Source organism: Rosa rugosa, chromosome 3 (assembly GCF_958449725.1).
Source record: "Rosa rugosa chromosome 3, drRosRugo1.1, whole genome shotgun sequence".
Classification (NCBI taxonomy): Eukaryota; Viridiplantae; Streptophyta; class Magnoliopsida; order Rosales; family Rosaceae; genus Rosa; species Rosa rugosa.
Window position 1 is genome coordinate 4,524,417 of NC_084822.1, and position 27,513 is coordinate 4,551,929.

Below are 27,513 nucleotides of genomic sequence, written 5' to 3' on the forward strand. Positions count from 1 at the left end.
TGAAGTTCTCATTAGAGCCCCACCCTACAAAATGATAATAGTGATATAACCCGCCTTACACAGTTCACGTGGAAAAGAAAAGAATATTAGAATAGGGGTGTAAATGAGCTGAGACGGAGCGAATACCAATGTGATCATGTTTGGCCCATTTACTTTTTGTCAAGCTCGAGCTCAGCTAAAACTTGAAACTTGAATATTTTTCTTAAGCCCGAGCTGGGCTTGGCTCGGCTCGATTTATTGAACGAGCTCGAGCTTGGCTAATTTGGCTTTAAGTTTAAAAAATAAAAAAGAAGAAATAAAATTAAAAATAATAATCTAAATTTGATGTCTAACCATCACACAAATCCTTTTTATCTGGAATAAACTCAAAATGACGAATCCAACTCAAAATTGCACTTAAACTAATTAAATAAGAATGGGGCTGAATCATTTTACTTAAATTCTCAGATTCTCTTCCAATTAAAAAGGAAGGTAATTGTTGCCTCCATTTTACGAAAAAAAAGAAAAGGAAGGTAATAAAAAGAATCAAAAATCTGAGATTAGAAAAATTAAATATTTTTTTTGAAATGAAAAAATCAAAAAATTATATTTTTATTTATACTATAAATTTTCATGAGTCGAGTTTTAACAAGCTCGAGATACTCATCTCACGAGCTAGACAAGTCGAATATATCCTTGTTCAAGCTCGACTTGTTTTTTTTTATCAAGCTTAATATTGAGCTCAAACTCGCCTCCCTTATCTTACAAACACGAGGCTAACGAGCTAAAATTGAGCTCAATACGAGTCGAACACGAGCTATATCGAGCCTATTTACAGTCATAGAAAACAACAATCATTTACTCAATAAATTTAGGAGATTCAAACAAATAGTGAGGTACCAAGCAACCCCAACCAATAATTCCCAAATATATTGGATATATCACGTGATAGTACGCAATGATTTATTCTACCAATATTGTTACTCTACACGCGACAACTTTTTTCATTTGTTGGCATCTCAATAGTAACCAAAGACTTTTCTCTCCCTTTTCAAGCTCCTAGCGATAGATTCTAGTAAAACGGTACTCGAGAGACTCCATGTGAAACATCACCGAGCGTTTTGGAGTAGGCCGTGACGTGTAATTTTCTTATCTATTTAAATCAATATTTAATATCTTAGATTATATAATAAAAAAAAAAAAACATAATGAGCATGATCGGGCAAGCAAAGCATCCAAAGAAGGCAAGAACTTTAGAAGCAGCCGCTATTAGCCGCAGCCCGAAAAGGCTTTGATAGCGTTAATCTCAAACCCCTGACCCTGCTCCACACTTTTGCTGCTGCTCCTCAACGACCAAGCACGAAAGCCCCACGCTTTTCCCACCACGCGTACTCATCACACGCCGAGACACACTCTTACAAACCCTCACCATCGTCGTCTCCGATGCTCGGAGATCTGATTCGCTACGGACATTGATACGCGCTTGGGGAGGGTTTAGGGTTTACTCTAACATGGCCGTCTCGGTGCAGTCCCTCAGGTTCGGTGGCCCCGTCTCCGCCCCACCCGGCGGCGGAAGCTTCGACGCCCTCAATCGTATCCTCGCCGACCTCTGCACGCGTGGCAACCCCAAGGTACGCCGCACTTCACTCTCTCTCTGTTTCGGTTTTACTGAGAAAGTTGAATGCTTGGGAATGTGGAAGAAGAAAGGGATTGAAACGGCGGCGTTTTGGTTGGTGAAGATACCTAATTGTAGTATAGAACAATTTTGAAGTTTCACTAAATTTGAAAAATTTGTTAAGAGAGACTTAATGTGTGGTTTGTTGCTAGTGAATAACTAACTGGGTTTCGTGGACTATGCAAAAAATCGGGGAGGTCTTGGTCTTTGTTATTCGGTGGTATAGACTAATTTTAAGTTAGCTCAACTCTGTATAGGTTATGAGCTGATCATACATATTCTTGAAGTGAAGCGTAGTAATATCTGCTGCTAAATTTGTGTTCTTTAGTCCTAAGCTAGGAGTAGTGTTAAGAGAATGTGGAAGGTAAAAGAAATAGAAACGGATTAAGCTATGCCTTTTTTTTTTTTTAATGAATAACTAACTGGGTTTGGTGGGCCATGCAAAATCAGATTTTTGGTTTTGTGTTTTTGGAAGTATAACCCAATTGTAAGCTGACCTCAGTTTAGTCAATCTTGAAAACTTTCTCACTCTACTTAAGAGCTAATTATACAATTTTTTTTTTTTTGAGAGTAGGCGTTGTAATATGTGCTGCTAGATTTATGTTCATTAGTCCTAAGCTAGCAGTAGTGTTGGGGGATCTATGATATTACCCTAAAAAAGTGCACTGCCTTAAAGCTGCTTAAAATCTGTTGTGAGCAGGAGGGGGCTTCGCTGGCTTTGAAGAAGCATCTGGAAGAAGAAGCCCGTGACTTAAGTGGAGAAGCATTTTCTCGTTTCATGGATCAGTTGTATGATCGGATTTCTGCTCTTTTGGATAGCAGTGATGTTGCAGAAAATTTGGGAGCTCTAAGAGCTATTGACGAGTTGATAGATGTGGCACTTGGAGAGAATGCATCAAAGGTTTCAAAGTTTGCTAATTACATAAGGACTGCCTTTGAGCTAAAACGTGATCCTGACATTTTGGTCCTGGCTAGTAGAGTTTTGGGCCATCTAGCTAGGGCCGGGGGAGCAATGACTGCAGATGAAGTGGAATGCCAGGTTTGTTTGCTACTTTTACCACTTTGATATAACTCTGGAGTAGTGACTAAAGAATCTGATAATTCTTGATGTCTTAGATAAAAATTGCTCTGGAATGGTTGCGTGGAGACAGAATTGAGTATCGACGTTTTGCTGCAGTCTTGATTTTGAAAGTAAGCACAAAGTTTTTCCTTTGTACTACAGTATCTATTTCACTCGTGAAGTTATTCCAGAGGCAATACTCTTTCCACTCCATTTATGTATTAGAAAGAAACTTGTGTGATATCATTGCATGGATTCTTTTGCCTGATTTGTCTTTGATTCAAATTCCATTACAGACATATTTGTTTAATGCTATGTTCTGTTACTATAGGAAATGGCAGAAAATGCTTCCACAGTGTTCAATGTTCATGTACCTGAGTTTGTTGATGCTATCTGGGTTGCTTTGAGAGATCCAGTATTGCCTATCCGAGAGCGAGCTGTGGAAGCTCTGCGTGCTTGCCTTGGTGTTATTGAGAAACGTGAGACACGATGGCGTGTACAATGGTATTATCGTATGTTCGAAGCTACACAGGATGGATTGGGTAAAAATGCTTCTGTTCACAGCATACATGGTTCTTTACTTGCAGTTGGAGAGCTTTTAAGGTTGGTTGAGTTGGTAAAGATGTGATTTTTTTTTATTTTTTGGGTCTCTCTCTCTCTATATATATATATATATATTTTTTTTTTTTTTGGGTACATAAATGTGTCATATGGATGCCAGTTCAAATGAAGATTTTGCATGAGATTTAAGTTATCATGTTGTACTAGTGACTGTACTCTTTTAGGTGAACTATATGTGATGATAATGGCAGCCTATGTAACCTAAGAAATTGAAAATGGGTCCATGTAATCATACTGTGGGAGCAAGTAAAATCAAAGTTATACATTTTTTATTTATTTAGTGAGACTTTGAAGAACGGTCCTTATCTGGAAATATTTAGTGACCCAGCAATCTGCTTCTCCAATCTGCTATTGTCACGTAACATAAAACTTATTTCATCTGGGCAGGAATACAGGTGAATTCATGATGTCAAGGTATAGGGAAGTTGCAGAAATTGTCCTTAGGTATCTTGACCACAAGGATAGGCTGGTTCGCCTGAGCATAACTTCACTGCTACCTCGAATTGCTCATTTTCTGCGTGATCGATTTGTTACAAACTACTTAGAGGTTTGTTAAAATGTCTGCTTTATTTTGCAATTGTAACTCGTAGACAGAATGTTTGGGTCAAATGTCTTTTACTTCTGTTTTCCTTTATCACTGAAATATGCAAGGAAATGCTATTTCTTGCAGACATGTATGAATCATATCCTCGCTGTTCTACGACAATCAGCTGAACTACGCTCCAGTGGTTTTATTGCACTTGGGGAGATGGCCGGTGCTTTGGACGGGGAACTGTTTTTGTATTTGGGCCAAATTACACCTCACTTACGTGAAGCAGTATGTCAACATGACTGATCTTTATGGACATTAATCTATTTGTCTCTGCTGTTTTATGTATGTAGGTTGTAGGTTATAATTGTGATAGTGAAAATATCTATTACGACTGTTATCTCATTTCTGTGGACTGCTCCTTGTAGAGATAGTACATGCTTGTGAACATTACTATGACTGTTATTGTATGATATATTCTGCAGATTGCTCCACGTAGAGGGCGACCCTCACTTGAGGCTTTGGCTTGTGTTGGAAATATTGCAAAAGCAATGGGGCCTGCTATGGAACATGATGTTCGTGGTCTTTTGGATGTTATGTTCGCTGCTGGTCTTTCCCCTACGCTTGTTGAGGCCCTTGAAAAGATAACTACCAGGTACACTGGCTTGTTCAAGAACCTTTTTCTCAAACACTTTTGGCGAGTAGTCATCCTAGTGACTGACTAGTTTTCTATATTGTGGGTTGTTATTTCAGTATACCATCTTTGCTGCCTACCATCCAAGATCGGTTGCTAGAATGCATTTCAGTGGTTCTTTCAAAATCCCAACATCCTCAGGGAAGGCCAGTTGTTGGAATGGGTAGAGGAAATTTAATAAATATCCCTCAGCAAGTTTCAGACCTCAGTGGCTCATCCCTTGTGCAGCTTGCTTTGCAGACTCTAGCTCGTTTCAATTTCAAGGTTCGTGTGCATATCGATATCCATTGTGCATCCTAGTTATACCTTTCCTTAAGAAAGATTTTATTTTTATTTTTTTTAATCTCACACTAGCTAATATATGGTTCAGGGTCACGACCTTCTTGAATTTGCAAGAGAATCAGTTGTTGTATATTTGGATGATGATGACGGAGCCATCCGAAAAGATGCTGCCCTATGTTGTTGCAGATTGGTTGCAAATTCCTTTTCTGGTGTACAATATGCTTCTGGTAGGTCAAATCGGGGAAAGCGACGCCGTCTTGTCGAGGAGGTTCGTTCTTGAACATAAATGCTTATTAAATTGTAAACCAATTTTAGAAGGTTCCCCCTTCCCCCGAAAAAGAGTAAGAAGGAAAAAAAAATATATCTAACAGAAAAAGAAAAAGGAAACCACTTATAGTCTAAGTCTATAATAGTCAGCAGCCTGTTTCATCATATTCACTCCCATTTGTTTGCTTTTTTACATTCTTGACTGTCAAGATCACATACCTTTCTGGAATGTCATTTTCTTTTATTAAATGCCTACATTCTGATTGTACAGCTCCAGTCCACATTATTATTATTTATGCTGATACAAGTATCTACTCAGAGTTTAGGGATGTAGCTATTTTTTTCTTTGGAGGGTTATCATTTTGTAGGGAAGAATTTTGGTCATTATAATGTAGTTTTTTTTTTTTCTTTTTCTTTTTTGTATAGGATGTTAGATTTGGTTCTCTGTGAACCAAAATGTCCCCTGTAATATATGAACCTATTTTCTTCCAAGTATAAGTAGAGTAACAATGTTCCACTTTAAACTTTAAAAGATTTTTAACGTCACACCACTAAAGTAATGTATACCATGAGTTTTAACTTATGAAAATATTTATTTTTTTTGTTTTTGTTTTTGTTTTCTGTTTTTCTCTTTTCTGGCCTTAAGTTAACAGGAAAATGGCCTCTGTGCAGATTGTTGAAAAGCTTCTCATTGAGGCTGTTGCAGATGCTGATGTGATTGTTCGCCATTCAATATTTTCTTCTCTACATGGGAATAGAGGCTTTGACGATTTCCTGGCTCAGGCTGACAGTCTCAGCGCAGTTTTTGCTGCTTTAAATGATGAGGTTTGCTTTTTTTTTTTTTTTTTTTTTTGTCCCTTTTTTGAATAAATAGCACTCTATGTAATGTGTGCATGACTTAAATTTGCTGGACATAATATACAAATAAAATGTGAAGTTGGAAATATAAGCTTTGTTGCTTATGCATGGATATCTAGCATATAAATGTGCAGATTTCATGCATGCAAGTTGTTAACTTTTAGTTTCCAGTTATTAGATGTATTGTGTGAAAAATTATCTGTTTCTATGTGTAATATTGTATGGTATGTTATAGGATTTTGATGTTCGCGAGTTTGCAATTTCTGTGGCTGGGAGGTTGTCAGAAAAAAATCCTGCTTATGTTCTTCCAGCTCTTCGCCGCCATCTTATACAGCTGTTAACTTACTTGGGTCAGAGGTGATGTGAAAAATTATATTTAAGGTTACTTGTAGTTAGGGAATTTAATGCTACCTGTCAAAATGTCACATATTGACTTCTCTTGTGATGTCAGCAGTGCAGATAGCAAATGCAGGGAAGAAAGTGCGAAGTTACTGGGTTGTTTAATACGTAACTGTGAAAGACTAATACTTCCATACATTGCTCCTATACACAAGGTTGAATAGGTTATTTTGTGCTTGTTTTGTTTTGTCTTAGTTTTTTAATGATAATAATTTTTGAGTCCTTTTTGTCTGACACTGTTTGTTGCCTTGTTGTTCAGGCACTTGTGGCAAGACTCTTGGATGGCACTGGTGTCGGCTCGAATAATGGCATCATTAGTGGAGTTCTTGTAACTGTTGGGGATCTTGCTAGAGTGGTGAGTATTGGGTTTAGTTCATCATGGTGTTATTTATTTATATATTTATTTGGATTGGAGAAACTCTGGCCGTTTGAGTGTGCCTAATGCATACTTTATGATCACAAGAACCTGAGAACATGCTGAACTTAAGTCTTTGGGAAATGAACAAAAATAAGTTTTGAAAATGTGAAATAAAGTACAGGAAGAGATTAGGGTCCATGCATGCCTGCTAACTAGTTCATGGTTCTTTGTGCTGAATGTTATCTAAAACTTGACATGTGACCAGCTAATTTTAATCATTTTTGTAACCTGAATTGTTCAGCTCTAATTGCTGTTTAGCTTCTACGTCTCTCTCTCATTTTTATAATTCTGGAGTATCAGTGGGAAGTGAAATCTATCTGGTACATCTGATTTCATTACCAATTGTTTAGACGGTTTCACTTTTCTCAATTTTCTTTTTGCTACTCGGGACTTTATTCATTATGGTCTCCAAGTTTGCTGATATGTTCTTTTGTTGCTCATGTTAGTTGCATTCCTTTTCTGTGATCAACTATTTTTTGGCCTGCTCAAAGATAAATATTGTTATCATTTGTTTGCAAATTACTAGATCTTACCACAAAATCAATGCCATTAATTTTCTTAATCCTTTTATTTGATTTTGTTTTTGGTTGATAAATTTGTTTCTCTTTTGATTTTTTGTTTTTCCTAGGGCGGGTTTGCAATGAGAAAATATATACCAGAGCTTATGCCTTTGATCGTTGATGCTTTATTGGATGGAGCGGCTGTCACAAAACGGGAAGTGGCTGTAGCTACTCTCGGTCAAGTTGTACAGAGCACTGGGTATGCACCACGTTCCTTACATTACATCTCTGAGGCTTAAACTTGCTAAACTCATTGGAAGAGCACATCAGACTGATATTGCCAATTTGGATATTCATGTTATTTGGAGTTCTTATTTGTCTTCCTTTTAATGGAGAATAATTATAAATTGGTGGCATTGACTGAAAGTTCTGATAACTTGTTAAATTGTAAATCTTTTTTTTGTTTTGTTTTGTTTTGTTTTTGGCAAATCAAGAAAATACTTAAATTAAGAGTTTGCATCGGCACGGATGAAAACCCAGTGTGATTTATTTTTTGGAATACAATGAGACCTGAGTCCAACTGTTGATAGTGAAATTATGGTCTGAGAGACTTTGTATGGAATCATGTTTTTGTGGAAGTGCTTCTTAGTCTGTATTAAATTTTGTGCTAAACTTTTGTTCTTTGCTTGTGACAGGTATGTCATAACTCCGTATAATGAATATCCACTGTTACTTGGCTTACTCTTGAAGTTGCTTAACGGTGAGTTGGCATGGTCTACAAGACGTGAAGTACTAAAGGTATACTTATAACTGGATTGTGTGGTATCGTTTTAACTTTTAAACTATTGACATCTTTTATGATAATGTTGATCTTGGGTTTCGACAGGTTCTTGGAATTATGGGTGCTCTAGATCCTCATGTGCATAAACGAAATCAGCAAAGCTTGCCTGGGTCACATGGAGATGTTCCTCGTAATGCCAGTGATTCTGGTCAACACATCCAATCTGTGGATGAATTGCCTATGGACTTGTGGCCATCATTTGCAACCTCTGAAGATTATTATTCTACGGTATACAGTCAACCAGCTATATGACATCTGTTACTCTGTTATATGAATTTAACTGTTTATATGCATCTTATATTTATTGTGCGCGATAGCAATGCATGATGCTCCTCACACCACTGGTTGTCTTGAATGTTGACTTCATTAGTGGCCTGTGGTAATCCACAGCTTATGCAATGCATGCAAGTGAAACTCTTCAAATACACACACACACACGTATGTTATGTACATCAATACGAAAATGATTTTTATTTTATTTTATGATATGTTTTTTGAACATTTATTATGGGTACAGGTTGCAATCAATTCTCTCATGCGAATACTTAGGGACCCTTCACTTGGTACTTACCACCTAAAGGTTGTCGGATCACTTATGTTCATATTCAAGGTATTTAGACTTAAGGAACCTCGACTTGTATTCTTTTTTTAATTTATTGATAAGCATTGGTGTAATTCTTTATGACGTCTAATCTTCTCTCTTTTATTGCGAGATTAGTCAATGGGTCTCGGTTGTGTTCCGTACTTACCAAAGGTCAGTGATAAATGTTTCAGTTAAAATTGACTTCTTTAGAATTAGAGACATGCACACACTCACAGATTTGTGTGAATTCATGCTTATACATGCTTATACATGAACATATATGCTTTATGGTGGACATTAGTTTCATAAATTGAACCTATTCTGTATATTTGCCTTTCATTTTTCTAGTAGAAAACAAGATTTTATTAAAACAAGAAAAAATGTACAAAGCGGTAAAGAAAAATCTCATTACTTGAGAATAAGGAAGACCACAAAATTTATATGTAAACTCAAAACACAAAATCAAGCACCAGTGCTAAACAGGTAGTTTGTCCAACATAATAGAAGAAAGAAAGGAGTCCTAAAATTTACAGAAAGAAAATCCCCTTCCAGCTGTCCAATACTTCCATTTATAAGACTAAACATATTGGAAGTTTTTTTTTTTTTTTTTGGGGAAATTTATTATTTACTAATGGAAATACCTCTCCTCATTTAGTAAAACTAGTTGTGTCATGGACAGTTGATATTTTACTGTATTAGGGTTATATGTCCTTAAGTTGATGTTTTTATCGTCATAAGACCTGTGTAACATTCTATTTCTTTTGTAATAGAAACATGTCCTTTTTATGTGAAAAAAAGAAGAAGACATTATTCTTGAATTCCACCTGTTTAGCTAATTGAGAGTAAAATACCTGTTTAGCTTATTAACGGTAAGATACCTTTTTTTTAGTTTGGTTTACTTAAAGTTATGTTTTTACCCTTCTTACTTGTAGGTTTTGCCTGACCTTTTCCATATAGTCCGCACATGTGATGATGCTTTGAAGGATTTTATAACATGGAAGCTTGGAACTCTAGTGTCTATTGTGCGTCAGCACATACGGAAATATCTGCATGAATTGTTGGTTCTAATTTCAGAACTATGGTCAACCTTTAGTTTCCCTGCTGGTGTCCGTCCTCAACCTGGCTATCCAGTAAGTTGGGTATTTTCTTTTGGTTACAAATACCTGGAACTGATAGTGTGAGACTTATTGTTGCTGCATGTAACCTTTCTCAGGTTCTTCATCTGGTGGAGCAGCTTTGTTTGGCCCTGAATGACGAGTTCAGGACGTATCTTCCTGATATTCTTCCATGCTGTATCCAAGTTCTAAGTGACGCAGAACGGTGTAATGACTACACTTACGTTCTTGACATCCTCCATACACTTGAAGTATTTAGTGGTTAGTACTCCATTTTTAATCATCTTTGATACTGCTGTTCAAATCACTTTTGCCGGTTATTTGTACTACTGAGTTATAAATTATCAGTATGAAATTGTTGTGGTGGCAAGAAGCAGGAAGTGGTATTGGGGAGATCTTGTATGATTATTATTTTTTGGGTTTAGTGGATGGAAAGGAATAGTAGGGGTCTTTGATGTGCAAATGGTGAAGAGGTTAAGCATTTATGGGAAGGGTTTGTTCAGGTAATCGACTGTGGTTAGAAACGAAGTGTTTTCTGGGTATCGAAGCGGACTGGAGAAGCATCTGTGAGGAGCTTCCACAGGGAGCACTCCCAAGTGCTTTAACAAGAAGAACTTGGCCCTAACTACCAAAAAAGACTTATATAGAAGAGGAATTGCCTTATTTTGCTCAAATGGAAGATTTGAGCACTCACAAGTCGATATAAGCAGTCCCAAATAATTCTGGATATTTATATCCTGAATTTCTGGAATATAAATCTGCGAGTCATGAGAAATTGCAGTTTTCTTATTCACATGGAAGATATGAGCATTTGAAATCCTGAGATCTTCTTACTGACACTTCACGAGGTAGAAATATAGAATCCAAAAGATTTGGCCTGAAAAAGAGAACTAAGAAATGCATGTTCTGAGTCTGATTATTAGAACAGTTTTGATGCCCACATTGGATGGAATAGCTTTTACTTCTGAACCACGCTAAAGTGACAGTGAGAGGATTATGATTCAGGGATGACTTTGACTAACCAAGGCTGCAGGCATAGAAGAAGTCTTAACTTCTGATGAGAAAATGGTTACGGAAACCTTGAGTTGTTAGTAATCTCCATCTTTTGAAGCTGCTGAAGTCTTTGAGATACATGTTCAGAATATGGAATAAACTCGGGGATTGCATGTGTAAATTCTGGGATAATAACCAGTGCTTATAAAGCCAGCATTGTGATTCTTATTTTGCATTCTGGATTCAGTTAGATATGGACAAGAAAATGAATATTCATATGCTGCAAAGAATCAATTACAGCATCCAGTGATATTTTCAAATAATAATTAGCAAATTTGGATAAAATTCAATAATGAAGTAGTGTATTTGGATATTATTTTCAATTAACAGTTACCCACTTGTCAACTATACTTGACTGGTATCCAAGTTTGTAGACATCTGGAAAAAGGATTGCATGATACACACATACAGTTTAACACGTTAATATATGCAGATTGTTATCAATATATTGATGGTATATGTTGAAAAACTTAAAAACTGATGGGGAATACAAGTTTTAGATATATTCTGGCATTGCCTTTCAAACTGATAGCTTAAATTAGAGCCTTTTTGTATTTATTATCTTTTAAGATTGAGAATACAAAGAGTTTTATGCTTTCTGCTTCTGGAGGCTGGTGAGCATGGGGCATTCAAGTGCCAAAAGAATTAGATGATTTCTGCCTTTAGAGCTCAAAAGGCATTGTATTTTATATGTTCATTTCTCTCATGAATATACAGAAGTGCTATTATTGTGCGTTTGTTGTCCCAACTATTCTTGTTAGTCCCGATGCCTACCTGTAGATAATCATTCCAATTTCCAAAATGTAGGAACATTGGATGAACATATGCATCTTCTTCTTCCCGCTCTAATCCGTTTGTTCAAAGTGGATGCTTCAGTGGATATAAGACGTGCTGCTATCAAAACTTTGACCAAACTCATCCCTCGGGTGCAGGTTGTTATATGTAAACTTGTTTCTTTTCTCTTATAAAGTATTCCAATTGCTGTTATATGGTTATTGACATTATGTTGATTTTGACGTGTCCCTATTATAAATTTTTAATTTGCTATATTTCTCTGCAGGTTACTGGTCACATATCTTCCCTTGTGCATCACTTGAAGCTAGTCTTAGATGGGTCTGTTTCCTTTTTCCTTGATTCCGATAACATGCTTTTTCTTCACATCTGTGCAACCTGTCCATCATGCTACTTGATGATTTACCTTGCGCATTTCTTGTTCAGAAATTTTATCATTGAAAAATATGTCTTCAAGGAGTAACTCATACATTATCTTTTTTAATTTACTTTTTTTTTTGTTTTTTTGTTTCGGATAAATCTTATAAAGTGTGTGTGTGTATTTTTTAATTTAGTGATTATTTTAGAACACTGTCCACTTCTTCAAGTTGCAGTGAATTCCAATTTCTGACAGCTTGCTTCTATCTTGTTCTAATTTTGGTGACAAAAACTTATGTTTTCCTTATGATTGTTTTAGACACTATTTACGTTTTATAAGCTCTGTTTCTTATAAAAATGTTAGACCGCTAAAGTTAGGATTTCAACTCTTAAATATTTCTAGCTTTAACACTATCGTGGCTATCTGGTTCATTTTCTTTATTGGCAGAAATTTTGGAGCAGTATGCATGACCCCATAATTTGCATCTATTTTTCATTTGTTCTCCTCTGTAGAGGTTTTTTTTGTTGAGGTTTTAGGTGATTTAGACACTGTTAACTGTTAAAGCTTTTGCATTTCAGGAAGAATGATGACCTCCGGAAGGACACTGTCGATGCGCTTTGTTGTCTAGCTCATGCCCTTGGGGAGGATTTCACCATCTTTATCCCATCCATACACAAACTTTTGTTAAAACATCGCTTACGGGTCTGCTTGACTTTATCCCTTTATTATTATTTTAAATGGTGTGATATACATTCCCTCCTTCTGGTGGTAAATAATAATTATTTCATTCCAGCACAAGGGGTTTGAGGAAATTGAAGGCCATTTGCAGCGACGTGAACCTTTGGCTCCCCAAAGATTAAGTCGACGACTTCCAGAGGTTGTTGCTGACCGTTCAACTGATTTGGAGATTGACCCTTATGATGATGTGACTGATGTTCAGAAAAAACTTCGAAGCCATCAGGTATATCTCTTGTAATTATTGTCCTCTAATTAATGTGGTATTTCCATACACCTGCTGTCAAAATGTCTACCAAAGAAACCAAAGTTCCCTAAAAAATTGACTGGGGTAGTATGTCGTGAGGTCGTATTTAACTTTGGACATATAAGTAACTTGTTGAAAACTGCTCTATCTGGGCCATAGCTGTTTCTGAGTGTCTTAATATCAATTTTGGAATGACATGTCAAGCAGAGGGTGCATTGGATAACCATGTCTAATCACGTGACAAACCGTTTTGCAATTATATAGTACTTTACATATAGTTACCAGGGAACATTTTCCATTTCTGAAGATTCTGTTTATGAAATATGGATGGGTTTCTTAAATTTCATTGATTTTGTATTCGATTTCTTGGTATGACATAGTTAGGCCCTTTTTCTTTTCCTTTTTTTCATCTTGTGCCAGCATTATAACTCCATTATTGTAACTTATAAATGCTTTAGCGATGCCTAGATCTGGTTATATCTGATCGGTTTTGCTCCAGTACCATAGCTCTTATCAGTGTTCTTACTACAATTTTGTCTTTAAGTTGGATTGACTTGTTAAAGTACATGCAGGTCAATGATGGTCGATTACGCACTGCTGGGGAGGCTTCTCAGCGCAGTACCAAAGAAGATTGGGCAGAATGGATGAGACACTTTAGTATTGAACTTCTGAAGGAATCTCCTTCTCCTGCACTACGAACCTGTGCAAGGCTTGCACAGTTGCAGGTATTGCTTAAAATACATCTGTAGTTCTATCTGTTGTTTCTTTTGGAGCTTTGGTTGTTTTGTTTTTATTTCTTTTTGTTCAGTTGTCGGTTCTGATTTACTGCTTTTGCAGCCATTTGTTGGGCGGGAGTTGTTTGCAGCTGGATTTGTTAGCTGTTGGGCACAGCTAAACGAGACTAGTCAGAAACAGTTAGTTCGGAGTTTGGAGATGGCATTTTCATCTCCAAATATTCCTCCTGAAATTTTGGCAACACTGCTTAATCTGGTATGTTAATATCTGTTCCTGCTGGTATGATGTACAGAATTTAAGATCACTATTGAACTGAGCTTTCATTATGATTTAATATTTGAGCTTGGAATGCATAAAACTCTGTTGTCGGATAAGTATATGTGTACGGCTTTGGTACTTTTGCATAAAACCGTAACTGCTTTCGGACACGTGTCATTAGCATCATACAAATCTGGCATCATAGTCATGACCAAACTCAACCTATAATTGCAGCTGGAGAAAATCTCACCGAGTGTCAGTAACATTTTGAATGCAACTGACCATAGTAAACATTACATTTGGAATATTACTCCCTGTCAGCAACTTTGTCCTCTAAGGAGATATAATTTTCCTTACTTTTTTGTCAAAAGGTGGATTGACCCTATTTGTATTGTAATGTTTACGAGAGTACTGTTCACCCGGTCACCAGGTGACTGAGGATTTTGTGGTCACCCACCCTTTGATTCAATTTCAAGAGTTGAGATTAAAACACTAAGGATTTAATCTTTTAATTTCAACCCTTGATATTAAATTCAAGAGTGAGTGGCCACAAAATCCTGGGTCACCTGGTGACCGAGTGATCATGACTGTTGTTACAATATTTGGTTGCTTTAGCTCTGTTGGAAAGGGATTTTAGGAAGCCTAATCTGAATTGTGGCAATCCAGTGGATTGTACGGACATGTTGTCCTTATTATTCAGTTCCTTTGCTTAATCTCTTAAGAAAAGTGTATTTCTGACTAGAAACAAGGAGGAAGACACTAAACCATGTCCTACACTGCTACTGTATCAAATATCTCTTGCATCAGATTGCAACTTTATTTCTCTTTGCTGATAATTTGAAGTAATTGATTCTGAAGGCAGAGTTCATGGAACATGATGAGAAACCCCTTCCTATAGACATTCGCCTACTTGGTGCTCTTGCAGAGAAGGTAAATTTTTCTTTTTTTCCTTGTATAATATATATGTATGTATAACTATCTATATATATCCCTTGATCCACTGCATTGTTCAGAATTTTGCTGTCAAATTCTGCAATCTCTATTCTCTATCGGAAATATGTACAGGTCCAGATTCTTACATATCTACTGTATGTTTGCATTATCTGTACTACACTACAGTGTCGTGCATTTGCAAAGGCCTTGCATTACAAAGAAATGGAATTTGAAGGAGCACGTTCCAAGAAGATGGATGCCAATCCTGTTGCTGTAGTTGAAGCACTTATACATATAAACAACCAGTTACAACAGCATGAGGTAATTTTTAAGTCACTTTTATCTCTCTGTGAACATGTATTGATCCATTTAATTGAAAATTTTGTTTTTTTTTTTTAGGCTGCAGTTGGAATATTGACCTATGCCCAGCAAAATTTGGATGTTCAACTGAAAGAGTCATGGTAATTTTCATTATTATACACTTTAATACACAAGTCATTTTTATTTGTGTGCTCAACAGATTAAAGTATTACCCTCAACAAGATTTGGATATCAACTGAAAATTCTACTCTCAGTGCGTTTGGTATCCTTTTTAATTGGGTTGTGCCCTTCCATGCCATTTACTCTATTTCTTATCTGAATTGAGTGGGACTTCAACCTATCTTCATAAAAGCATTGCAAAATCACTCATATCTAGTTGTACTTGGTTAGGTATGAGAAGTTGCAGCGATGGGATGATGCTCTCAAGGCCTACACTGCAAAAGCATCTCAAGCATCGAGTCAACATCTTATTTTGGATGCTACTTTAGGTTTGTGTTTACCATAGCTCTCTCTCTCTGTCTCTCTATGTGTGTGTTAACTATGATCATTTTGAAGCCTTCAACTTCTGTATTGAGTTTATTGCATCATGCTAAGGCAGCTTGTGCAATTTTTGTGGTCTCTTACTGGTTTCTACCACATGCAATCATGCTTAAATACAATCTTTCATATGATATGTCACTACTGCTGCCTTGTTGGCCATGATTGGTCATGGGTATGCTACTGACCTAGGCATCAAATCCAATTCTTGAATTAGTAGAAAACAATGATGAAAAAGCATTTTGTATTATTGTAAGATTATGGAGTTCAGAGTCTTGAAGTCAGTAAACTTAAGTAACGGTTGACCCTAAAATTCAGTTGTTTCTCTTTTGATTTTTTAGCTCTAATAAAATTCTGTTTCTGTCTCCAATTAAGTATATCAATTATTTTCTACTTGGTAGAGTCAAAAGGTGATTGGATAGGATGAATGAATTGTTTAGATAACTACTTTTTGCTTTATTTTTTTTAGATAGAAACTGCATTTTATTTTTTTAGATAGAAACTGCATTTTATTAGAGCTAAAAAATCACAAGAGAAGCAACTGAGGACAAAGTCCTCAAAACAGCCTAGGAGGGAAAAAAAAACGAAACAGGACCAAAAAGAGATCTCTAGACACTACAGCTCTCCAATTTAATAATAAGGTTGATAGAGAGTAGTTTCTAAAGTCTGGGTTAACTGAAGGCAAAAGTGCGGACCAGAAGCTAATTTGATTCCAAATTTTGTCCACACACAACCCTGGGAAATTGTCAAATATTATCCTATTCCGCTCCATCCAAATGGCTCAAAAAATTGCCAACAATCTACAATTCCAGAAGGTTTTTAGCCTTTTCCACTGCAATTATAATTATAAGTCAAATAATTGATCAGGTGGTTGAAACTAAAGGTCTGTAGGAAGAAATTAGTGTCAGTAGCAGTTTAAACTTTGCTTTGCACTAGTTGCTGAATATGATTTGTATTGGTTGCTTCTGTAGGTCGTATGCGATGCCTTGCTGCCTTGGCTCGATGGGAAGAGCTTAACAACCTGTTTAAGGAACACTGGACCCCAGCTGAGCCTGCTGCTCGACTGGAAATGGCCCCATTGGTTAGTTTATTATTAATTGGTGCTCACATGTCCTCCTTACTTCTCTAATGTTAGACATTTGATTCTGCCAGGCTGCAAGTGCTGCTTGGAATATGGGAGAGTGGGATCAAATGGCCGAATATGTGTCTCGATTGGACGATGGTGATGAAACCAAACTTAGGGGATTGGGGAACACTGCTGCTAGTGGAGATGGAAGCAGTAATGGCACATTCTTTAGAGCTGTTTTGTTAGTTCGAAGAGGCAAGGTATAATTTATTTTTGGTCCTCTTTTTACTTTGATTAAGAAAAGTACTTTTACTCTATATTCATAGGTTTACGAAATATCCAAAGTAGTGTTATAAAGTATTCTGTGACATAAGATTAATGTAAGAATATTCCCCCGAAATCTGTTTTCAAAGAATCAGTGATTAGCACGCCAAGACAATTTGAATAAATACCAAAGCCATTTAAATCATGTATGTTTATTATTATAAGTATTGCGTCTTATATTAATGTATAAGGATAAACCTCTTTCTAGTTAGCTTTTTATTTAAAAGTTATATTCAATTGCTCTGCTCTTGTATGCGTAATAATTTTATTTTCTGGAAGGCCACTTACTACAATTGTAATCTTTCTCCATTGCATAATGACGTTAGATTTAAGTATACAATTATATCAATGTTTTGTGGCGCTGAACGTAGGTAGAACTTGCAGTTGAGCAGAGAATATAATGACAGTTCCATAGTAGCTAAAGGATAAAAGATGGAGTAACTTCTAACTAGGGCGCCTGACATTTTTTGAATCTTAGTGTTTGTTATCTGCTTTATTTTGTTTTCTATTGCTTTTGGACCTCAGTATGATGAAGCACGCGAGTATGTTGAGAGAGCCAGGAAATGCTTGGCAACAGAGCTTGCTGCTTTGGTGAGTCTACCATCTTTTCTTTAGAACTCTTGAATGTGTGTGTAAGCTTCTGTCTATGTTGGTGTTTGAAATTGACCATATTGATGTCGATATTGAATGATGCTGTTCATGTCTGTCCTAATATACTAGTGGACTCCTTGTGCACTGATCGTGTTTCAGAGTTGTAGGCTCACTCGTGTTGACAAGCCCTAGTATGCCAGTGTTGTATTGTGATGTAATGTCTATTCTAAGTTAGGTCTATATAATGTATGCTAAAGTAAATTTGCACGAAATCTTGTAGTCTAGCCAGTTGATCAGTTACAATAAGCTGAACAAACTTCTTGCCCTTTTGTTAGGGAAACAATTTGTAATAACAGTGGTGATGGAGTTAACTATGGCAATATAGTATCTTGTTACTACAAGAGCATTTAACGTTTAACATTTCCTCGATATAATCATCATCCACATCCTTTACTGTGTAGGTTTTGGAGAGCTATGAACGTGCATATAGCAATATGGTTCGTGTTCAGCAGCTGTCAGAACTTGAGGAGGTCTGCCCTTTGGTTTTGCCTTCTTTTCTTTTTCCTTTTAATTTAATTTTTTATTTTTTTGGGTGGGAAGGGTGAGGGTATCCATTGATTTGCGTTTTTTCTGTTTTCCTACATTTTTGAGTCATAATATGAAGATCAATAATTAGGTCATCGATTATTGTACACTTCCTCTGGGGAATCCTGTTGCTGAAGGACGACGGGCCCTTATTCGCAGTATGTGGAATGAGCGGATACAAGGAGCAAAACGTAATGTTGAGGTATATATGCTTTATAGTTAGTAACTCTTACTGTCAAATAATTATGTACATAAAGGTTCCTCATAGTAATAATGGCCTTTTGGGTTTAGGATGAGACTTTTTATATATATGAACTCTCTTAACAAATTACCTTTTTTTAATTATTGCTAACTTGGTTTGGGATACTTCTGCATAGTTAAATAATAAACTTAGTACTATGACGGTGCAAATTTTTGGTTATCAATTAACCTGTGCAAAATGTAATATTCCTCCCCCCCAACTGTTTGTGGTTCAATACAAGTCTATTTACTTGGTTAGTTGCTGGAAAGAACTGTGATGTTCTGTATTTATATGATCATTGCTATGAAATGGTATGCATGTCTATGCAATACTAATACCTCATATATAAAGGAAAATGATTGTGACATTACCTATATAAAGGAAAGCGATAGTGTGATTGCTGTTCTTCTGAACTCAAGACAGTACTCAGTTCCATTTGGTGTCATTCACCTGGCTTCATCAGGAGAATAGGATGCATTGTTGCTAATACAGAGTATGGTTAGATTTCCCCTAGTCTTTTTTTAGGGGGAAGTGGGTGACAATGTGGTCGAGGGTACGAATTATGGGAACTGGTTATAGATTAGGTCTTGTGTATGATCAATATCGGATGCACAAATGTCTTCCAAGCTCCAAAATCTGGAGTAAATTTTTTTTCTTGTAATGGTTGATGATAAAATCATGTGAATACCAGATTTTAGTAATTAAGGCTTAGGAGTTGTATGAAATAATTACCCCACTTCAAGAGCCAATGCATGGAAATACACATTTTGCTGGCTTCTGGCTTTGTGTTCACGAGCTAATTTCTTTACCTCTAACTTGTTCTGTACTTGAATCTTCAGGTATGGCAGGTGCTTTTAGCAGTGAGAGCACTTGTTCTACCTCCTACTGAAGATGTTGATACTTGGCTAAAGTTTGCTACCCTCTGTCGGAAAAGTGGGCGACTTAGCCAGGCTAGATCTACTTTAGTCAAACTCTTACAGGTTGGTGCTGCATAGTTCATGGATGTAAGATTTGCATTTACTCCCATATTTTTCTTTACATTAACTTTGGTTTTCATTGTTCTTAGTATGACCCCGAGACATCTCATGAAAGCGTGCAATACCATGGGCCTCCACAAGTGATGCTTGCATACTTGAAATACCAATGGTCACTTGGAGAAGACCTCAAACGCAAGGAAGCGTTTGCTAGGCTGCAGGTAGACAATATTTTCCTTTTTGTCTAAGCACCAATGAGAAATAGTTGTGCTTTAACTACCTATGAACCACCTTCCTTTCAACCTCTTACTGTACTTGGCTGTGACAATATGGTTCAGAATTTGGCAATGGAGCTCTCAACTTCACCTACTATTGAATCAGTTACGCCAACTGGCTTGATGAGCTGTAGTACTCCAAGTGTTCCACTCATTGCCCGTGTGTATCTCAAACTCGGAGAATGGAATTGGGCTCTTTCTCCTGGATTGGATGATGATTCTATACAAGGTAATTTTTACTTATTTAAGTTCCAGATAGTCAACAGATGTTTCCTAGCTTCTTTTGCTGACTAATTTTAACTTTTGCAGAAATTCGTGTTGCCTTCCGAAATGCAACTCAATGTGCAAATAAATGGGCAAAGGCTTGGCACACATGGGCATTGTTCAATACAGCTGTTATGTCTCTTTATACTGTCAGAGGGTATGCAAGTGCTGCTTCCCAGTTTGTTGTTGCAGCAGTCACTGGATATTTTCACTCAATCGCCTGTTCAGCAAATACTAAAGGTGTTGATGATAGCTTACAGGTAAAGTGTAGTCCTTTATTGAAGGATTTGTTTTAGACCTACCTCTTCCGTCTGGTTTATTTTTGGGTATTTGGCATATCTTTATACTGCATCTAAAGAGCAATGCTTTTCATTTAATTCTAAAAAGCACTTTTTTTCTTTTAACTTTAGTAATCTTAGGAAGGTGATGAAGGTTAAAGAAATTTGTTCTCTGAGCAAACATGTCTAAAAAGAAAAAAAGGTTTATGTCCATGCAAGCCGCAGTTTGTATTTGAACTTTTTTCTGAGGAAGAAATCCATGCAGGCATTTGATATATGTTGAAGGTGGTATCCTGCTCGATAGAATTATTATGTGCATAATAATTAGTATGGGAATTCTGTATTTGAAAACTGACTCAGACAGTAGGATACCAACAGGCCCTGAGTAACTTACAATTCTTATCTATGAAAATCATTGTTGTGCATTTGTATTTCCAGATAGAAGTGTAAAAAGTAAAATTTACTAATCAGACATCACTGCCTGTATATTCTGCCATGGCATTTCAAGATTTTTCTTTTTATCTGCTTCAGGATATTCTTCGTCTTCTTACATTGTGGTTCAACCATGGAGCTAGTGCTGAAGTTCAAATGGCGTTACAAAAAGGGTTTGCACATGTTAATATTAATACATGGCTGGTGGTTTTACCCCAAATAATTGCCAGGATACATTCTAATACTCATGCAGTAAGGGAACTCATACAGTCGCTTTTGGTGCGAATTGGACAAAGTCATCCACAGGTATGCTTTGGATGCCTGTTATTTGTACCGAATGAAAATATCAAGATATTAATTTGGTTTATTAGTTCTAGAAGTGGATTTTTTATTCTTTTATTATTGTTTTGTACATAATGCTTTAGAGGTCTTGTTTCTGTTTTATCTGTGTGTTTATGTGAGTATTGCCAGTTAGAATTAGCATGTGCTCCAGAAAGGAGACAACAAAGTGTGTTGTGCAAAACAGCAGGAGAGAGATCTCTTTTTTTTTTAAATAATTTTTTCATTATTTCATTGTCCCATCACGGCACCAAGTTATTCATTTCTCTGAGTCTGGTGAATCATTCTGATTTCAGAGCCAAAAAAAAAGAAGGCAATTTGTCTTTGCCAGTGTTGTTTGGCTTATTTGTGGATTTTCGATTGGAAAGGAATAATAGGTTTCTTAATGACAAGGTGGAGGGAGAATATATACTTTAGACAAGATGAAATATTTAGCTTCTCTCTGGGGGTGGTTTTGAAATTGATTAGGGATGTTTCTTTGTGTAATTCATCTTGATCTAGGTAGTAATTGGTTGAATCTAGTTTATTGCTTGTATGATGCTTGCAAGTCTTATTTTGATGGGCTTCTCATCCATCTCTGTGCTTACAAGAAGCGTCTTCTTATTAAAAAAAATGACAAAAAAGAAATAAACAAGCTTGTGATTTCACTGTTTCCTTTTTCATTCTGTCCCTAAAATTTTGGTTTTGAAATGATGCAATTCTTCGTTGGCATTCTACTTTCAATCTCAGTAGAATATTTTTCAGTGGATTTAAAAACCAACCATCATCGGACTAATTGCCTTGTTTGAATTCTTTCTTTTTGTTTTGTTTTTCTTCGCACATAATTTGGGTTTCATTTGACTTATTGACTGAAAGTGGGCTGTGCCATTCTCATCTAGTTATACTTTCATCATTTGTCCAATTTCATGTTGCATGCAATAGCAAGATCTCCTCTTTAGATATGATCCATTATTGCTCAAATTCCTTTCACACATCTTACAGTAACTATAAATACCAATAATTTATCTAATTTAGACTAGCACATGTCGTCTATTAACTGAATTCCTTTCACAGGCTCTTATGTACCCTCTCCTAGTAGCCTGTAAATCAATAAGTAATTTACGCAAAGCTGCCGCTCAAGAAGTGGTTGAAAAAGTTCGACAGCATAGTGGTTTACTTGTGGATCAGGTGAAAGAATAGTTGAATTTAATTTCCATCATATGTTCAATTCTTTCCCCTCGACAAAAATAAAAAGCAACGGTCTTACAGAAAGTTTCTTTCGTACAGGCACAACTTGTTTCAACGGAACTAATCCGGGTCGCAATACTTTGGCATGAAATGTGGCATGAGGCTCTGGAAGAAGCTAGTCGTCTGTATTTTGGTGAACATAACATTGAGGGCATGCTAAAAGTATTGGAGCCATTGCATGAAATGCTCGAGGAAGGGGCTATGAAGAATAATACCACAATAAAAGAGACAACATTCATTGAGGTAGTTTCAGTACTTGTGGTGACCTTGAACTTTAGGAATATTTACTTTCTTCACCCAGAGAAGAAAAAGAGATTTTTGCATGGGTATAGGATTCTACATCACACCATCTTGAATAATTTCCCCAAAAGAGTCGGTATCTTTCCACACCTAGAATATTAATTATGAAATAAAGACCAAAAGAAGAGCTTGAAAACCTTCCTAAATTACACTGTTTTTTCACTTCAGTGTGATATCAGTCCTTTACTGTTTAATATAGCACCTGCGTTTGATCGTAGGCCTATCGTCATGAATTGCTGGAGGCTTATGAATGTTGCATGAAATATAAGAGAACTGGAAAAGATGCCGAGCTTACTCAGGTATGGAAGTTTTAGTTAGCAGAATATGTTCATTTTCCCCATAAACCTAAAGAAACTCTTATCTTAATACTTATTTTTCAAGGCCACGTTGTATTTTACGAACTAAAATATAATAAATTGCATAATGTTCCCAAGAATCAATCTTTCCAAGGATGAAATGGGTCTGCATAAGTCATGTTAATTCTACTTGTGACTTACTTTTTCTTTTGTCATTATCTTTGGGGCTAATGATTTAATTCATTGCTCTATTAGGCATGGGATCTTTACTATCATGTATTCAGACGAATAGATAAGCAGCTGCAAAGTCTCACTACATTGGACTTGGAGGTATTGAGATCTTCCTCCTTTCAGTTGGACTTATTGCATTGTCATTATATGTGCACTGACATATCTTTGCATATGGCAGTCTGTCTCGCCAGAGTTGTTAGAATGTCGTGATTTGGAGCTGGCTGTTCCTGGTACATATCGAGCAGGTAAGCGCACATTCGCATTCGAGCAATAATATAAAAACTGGTATTCGACCCAAGTTACTAAATATATAATTTCTTGATGCAGAATCTCCGGTGGTGACAATTAGATCATTTGCACGCCAGCTAGTTGTCATAACATCCAAACAGCGACCAAGGAAATTAACAATTCATGGGAGTGATGGTGATGAATATGCCTTCTTGCTGAAGGGACATGAAGACTTGCGCCAAGATGAACGTGTCATGCAGGTACTCTCTTCTGCCTACCTCAGTAAATGGTTATAAAATTTTCCTTATATTTTGGCTACAGCTTCCAAAACATTTATTTCTGTTTTCTGTATTCATTATAATAATTCTGACATGTTTCCATTCTCTTAGCTTTTTGGTTTGGTGAACACGCTGCTGGAGAATTCTAGAAAAACTCAAGAGAAGGATCTCTCCATTCAACGATATTCTGTCATTCCTTTATCTCCAAACAGTGGACTGATTGGTTGGGTCCCAAATTGTGACACCCTTCACCATCTCATTAGGGAGTACAGGGATGCCAGAAAGGTTAGTGTAATCTCTCTCTCTCTCTCTCATAGGAGTCTGATCTGATATCTGATAGCATAGTCCCACACTAGCATAGTCCCACACCAGCTGGGTACCTTGGGTGGTAATATTATGTAAAGATATGGGCACTGTTCCCTTATCAGCTGCTTTGCGAGTTTTATCCAATAAAAGCAGATGTACTAACAGGGGAGTGTCAGTGTAGTCACACATGGTCTAGTTACCGTTGCGCTATGCAGATATAACCTCTTGGTGTTAATGGCTGGATACATAGATTTTATTGTTGGCTGTATATATATCCGTATTCTAAATGCTTCATTGTTTCAGATCACTCTTAATCAAGAACACAAATATATGCTCAGTTTTGCTCCGGATTATGATCATTTGCCACTCATAGCTAAAGTGGAAGTATTTGAGTATGCCCTGCACAATACAGAGGGAAATGACCTTTCAAGGGTATGATTCTTTTGAAATGCATATTTTCCGATATGTTCATCTGTGTGTTGCTTTCAGTACCTTGAGAGTGGTTGGAAGGTGACTAAAGCTACTTTTGATAGGTTCTTTGGCTGAAAAGTCGCACTTCGGAGGTATGGCTGGAGAGGAGAACAAACTATACGAGAAGTTTGGCAGTCATGAGCATGGTATATGTTTTCCTTGTACCATATTTATTTCTGCACTACATTTGTGGTTGGAATAAAACAAATTTATTAGTTTCTTAACCTTAATAAAATGGATCGGAAGCCCATCTGATTGGTAAAACTTGTACTTGTCAGAGTAAATATTTACTCATTGAACCTCTCTCTCTCTCTCTCTCTCTCTCTCTCTCTCTCTCTCTCTCTCTCCAGGTTGGTTACCTTCTTGGTCTCGGTGATCGTCACCCAAGCAATCTTATGCTGCACCGCTATAGGTGAGTACTGATTGGTAATTTGGTCAAAAGCAAATCTCATTGTTAGATTTAACTTTTGGCATCTAATATGCTGTTGTACAGTGGGAAGATCTTGCACATCGACTTTGGGGACTGCTTTGAAGCGTCTATGAATCGCGAAAAGTTTCCTGAGAAGGTATGTTGCTGCATTCCAAATGTCTTGTTTGATTTTCTTACATTTATTTCTTTATACAATATTTTACTTGTGTGTGTGTATTTATCTTTTTATTTTTTACAGGTCCCCTTTCGATTGACTAGAATGCTTGTGAAAGCAATGGAGGTTAGTGGTATAGAGGGCAACTTCCGTTCAACTTGTGAAAATGTCATGCAAGTTCTGCGAACACATAAAGATAGTGTTATGGCTATGATGGAGGTACGAACGACAAGATCTTTTGCTATATTATTTAACTTTAGTGGAAGTTGAATTTGAACTTTGAAGTGTATGCCACAGTATTGATTATGGATAATAATTGGGTATTTCAGAGTAATACTTTTTTGGATGAGAAGTATATACAACAATGTAAATGATAATATCCGGGGAAAGATATCAATAAATAGGCCTTCCTATTTAGCCAATTTGTCATAGTAGTCATTTATTGACATGCACAGAAGTAACCTTGAAAGTCAAAATAAGTGCCCTCCTGATGTGGGCTAGCTGGGTCTGGCTTTTTCAGTACTGTTGCAGTACTACACGTGAACAATAGCAAATTCTCAAATAACGAAGCTAATTCGTAGGTTTATCTGTATTCAGGCCTTTGTTCATGATCCTCTCATCAACTGGCGTCTCTTCAACTTCAATGAAGTTCCACAAGTGGCAATGCTAGCAAATAGTCATGTTCCTCCTGTTGTGGATGCCGAAGAACCGGCTCCAGCTAGAGAGCTTCCCCAACCTCAACGTGGTGCTCGTGAAAGGGAACTTCTTCAGGTATGTTAGAAATTCATCATGTCAGGTACTTCAAAGTGATGGTGTTATGTATGCTTAATTCTATTTGTAATCCATGTAGGCTGTTAATCAACTTGGTGATGCTAATGAGGTCTTAAATGAGCGCGCTGTGGTTGTCATGGCTCGGATGAGTAATAAGCTTACTGGGCGTGATTTTTCCACCAGCTCCTCTGTATCATCTAGCTCTATTCAACATGCAGTAGACCACAGCACGCTGATTTCTGGAGATACTCGAGAAGTTGATCATGGTTTATCTGTTAAGCTGCAAGTTCAAAAGTTGATTGGCCAAGCAACTTCTCATGAAAATTTGTGCCAGAATTATGTCGGGTAAGAGACTTTACAATTTTACCTCTTATGCCAATCTGAAGGTTCTCATGCATGTCCAAAAAGTATAATGAGTTAAAATAAGGATGAAGAGACCTGCAATAAGTTTAGTCTTTGGCTTTTCTAATGGGCATGAGGAGTGTTGAGGCAATATAGAAGGGTGGAATCTCTAAGGGGTATTTTGCTTCCCCAGTGTACTGGTAGCTCAGTCTCTGGCTTAGAATAGGGGATCTTTTGCATTGACATAATGGGGTGCTCTTGCCCCGAGGTTCGTATCTTATATCACTCGCTGGACAAGCAATATTCACAATTTGATTGAATGGTCAAGAGTGCTTGGAAACAATATTAGATGCCAAGCTGGTCTCCCTCTCTCTCTTAATTAGAAATTATACCAAGTTGATGTCCCTTTGCTAATCACTGCTATTATGCTTCTTTCAGGTGGTGTCCTTTTTGGTAAGCAGCAGACGACTGTACATAAACGTGTACATAAGTTGTACATAGTAGTGTGTTACAATAAGACGTTGTATATGCCAATCATAGATTAGTGTGTATAAAGTAGTCGACTGTTATTGGCAAATTCTTGGTTGGAATCGAACCTGTTACCTGTAGTTCTACATCAGTACATATGTAAATAACAGTGTAAAAATTAGGAGGCATCTTTTGTAAGTAATGTTTATGCCCAGGATGTAAGGGAGGGGAACTGGATTAGCACTAATAGGTCAGCGGTTTGATCCCCCAATGTAACAAACGGCTTCTATTGAAGTCAAGTGGCCAGATGTTTTGAAATAGAAGATGGTCTTTCTTTATACCGTTGATCTTGTCAGTGCTTCTAACAAAGGAATAGCAGTAAATTGAAAATATGAGCACTAGAAGTTTGAAAGGTGACATTTAGTTTTCGTTGAACTTGAACACCTTCAAGTTATTTATTTTTTAAGAGTTCAAAATCACTTTCATATCCCAATTTTCTATTAGTGACCCTCACTTTTGATACCGGTAAAATTGATACCTTTGAGTGCCGTCACTTTGAACAAATAAAGTCATGTTTTATCAATAGTGAAATTATGACACGGTGAAATTTAAATATAAAGTTTATTGAGAAATTAGAAAAATTATAAGAATATATAAATTCTAGTTAAATAATGGCACGGTAAATTTTGTCAAACCTTTGGTTGGAGTTGTACAGTAGTGGAATTATCATGGTTGAGCCCAAAATCTTGTCCCATTTGTCTGAGTTAGCGAACACTAGGCCAACAAACCTCAAAGGACAATGAGTCAAAAGAAATTTTGCGTCACTCCCAATAGTTCTTTCCATGTTGATGG

At 36.7% G+C, this 27,513-nt stretch overlaps 1 protein-coding gene across 1 annotated transcript; it reads left to right on the forward strand.

Moving 5' to 3' along the window:
* The first annotated feature begins 1,191 nt into the window (after nt 1-1,191).
* LOC133738063 (serine/threonine-protein kinase TOR) lies at nt 1,192-26,999 on the forward strand. The gene is made up of 55 exons (XM_062165501.1): nt 1,192-1,610; nt 2,355-2,693; nt 2,771-2,845; nt 3,046-3,317; nt 3,723-3,882; nt 4,006-4,152; nt 4,350-4,519; nt 4,618-4,822; nt 4,929-5,108; nt 5,780-5,932; nt 6,201-6,322; nt 6,420-6,519; nt 6,624-6,719; nt 7,411-7,541; nt 7,978-8,080; nt 8,169-8,351; nt 8,641-8,733; nt 8,842-8,877; nt 9,639-9,836; nt 9,920-10,082; nt 11,682-11,806; nt 11,935-11,987; nt 12,603-12,726; nt 12,818-12,985; nt 13,579-13,731; nt 13,844-13,996; nt 14,858-14,929; nt 15,119-15,253; nt 15,332-15,393; nt 15,644-15,741; nt 16,762-16,871; nt 16,943-17,116; nt 17,706-17,771; nt 18,233-18,301; nt 18,448-18,558; nt 19,437-19,577; nt 19,664-19,792; nt 19,910-20,075; nt 20,156-20,370; nt 20,920-21,126; nt 22,213-22,326; nt 22,426-22,629; nt 22,905-22,985; nt 23,238-23,312; nt 23,392-23,458; nt 23,541-23,701; nt 23,831-24,004; nt 24,329-24,457; nt 24,559-24,642; nt 24,847-24,908; nt 24,990-25,062; nt 25,165-25,299; nt 25,678-25,851; nt 25,931-26,196; nt 26,632-26,999. Exons 1-55 carry the CDS (start codon nt 1,491-1,493, stop codon nt 26,648-26,650), a joined length of 7,395 nt encoding a protein of 2,464 aa, XP_062021485.1. The 5' UTR covers nt 1,192-1,490; the 3' UTR covers nt 26,651-26,999.
* The last annotated feature ends 514 nt before the right edge of the window (nt 27,000-27,513 follow it).

What these genes read in the sequence shown, in the direction of transcription:
- LOC133738063 (XM_062165501.1), top strand. Translation starts at nt 1,491, where the DNA reads ATGGCCGTCTCGGTGCAGTCCCTCAGGTTCGGTGGCCCCGTCTCCGCC. An exon ending in AAGATGCCGAGCTTACTCAG is followed by an intron (nt 22,986 to 23,237) that starts GTATGGAAGTTT and finishes TTGCTCTATTAG; the next exon opens with GCATGGGATCTTTACTATCA. An exon ending in GTTTGGCAGTCATGAGCATG is followed by an intron (nt 24,643 to 24,846) that starts GTATATGTTTTC and finishes CTCTCTCTCCAG; the next exon opens with GTTGGTTACCTTCTTGGTCT.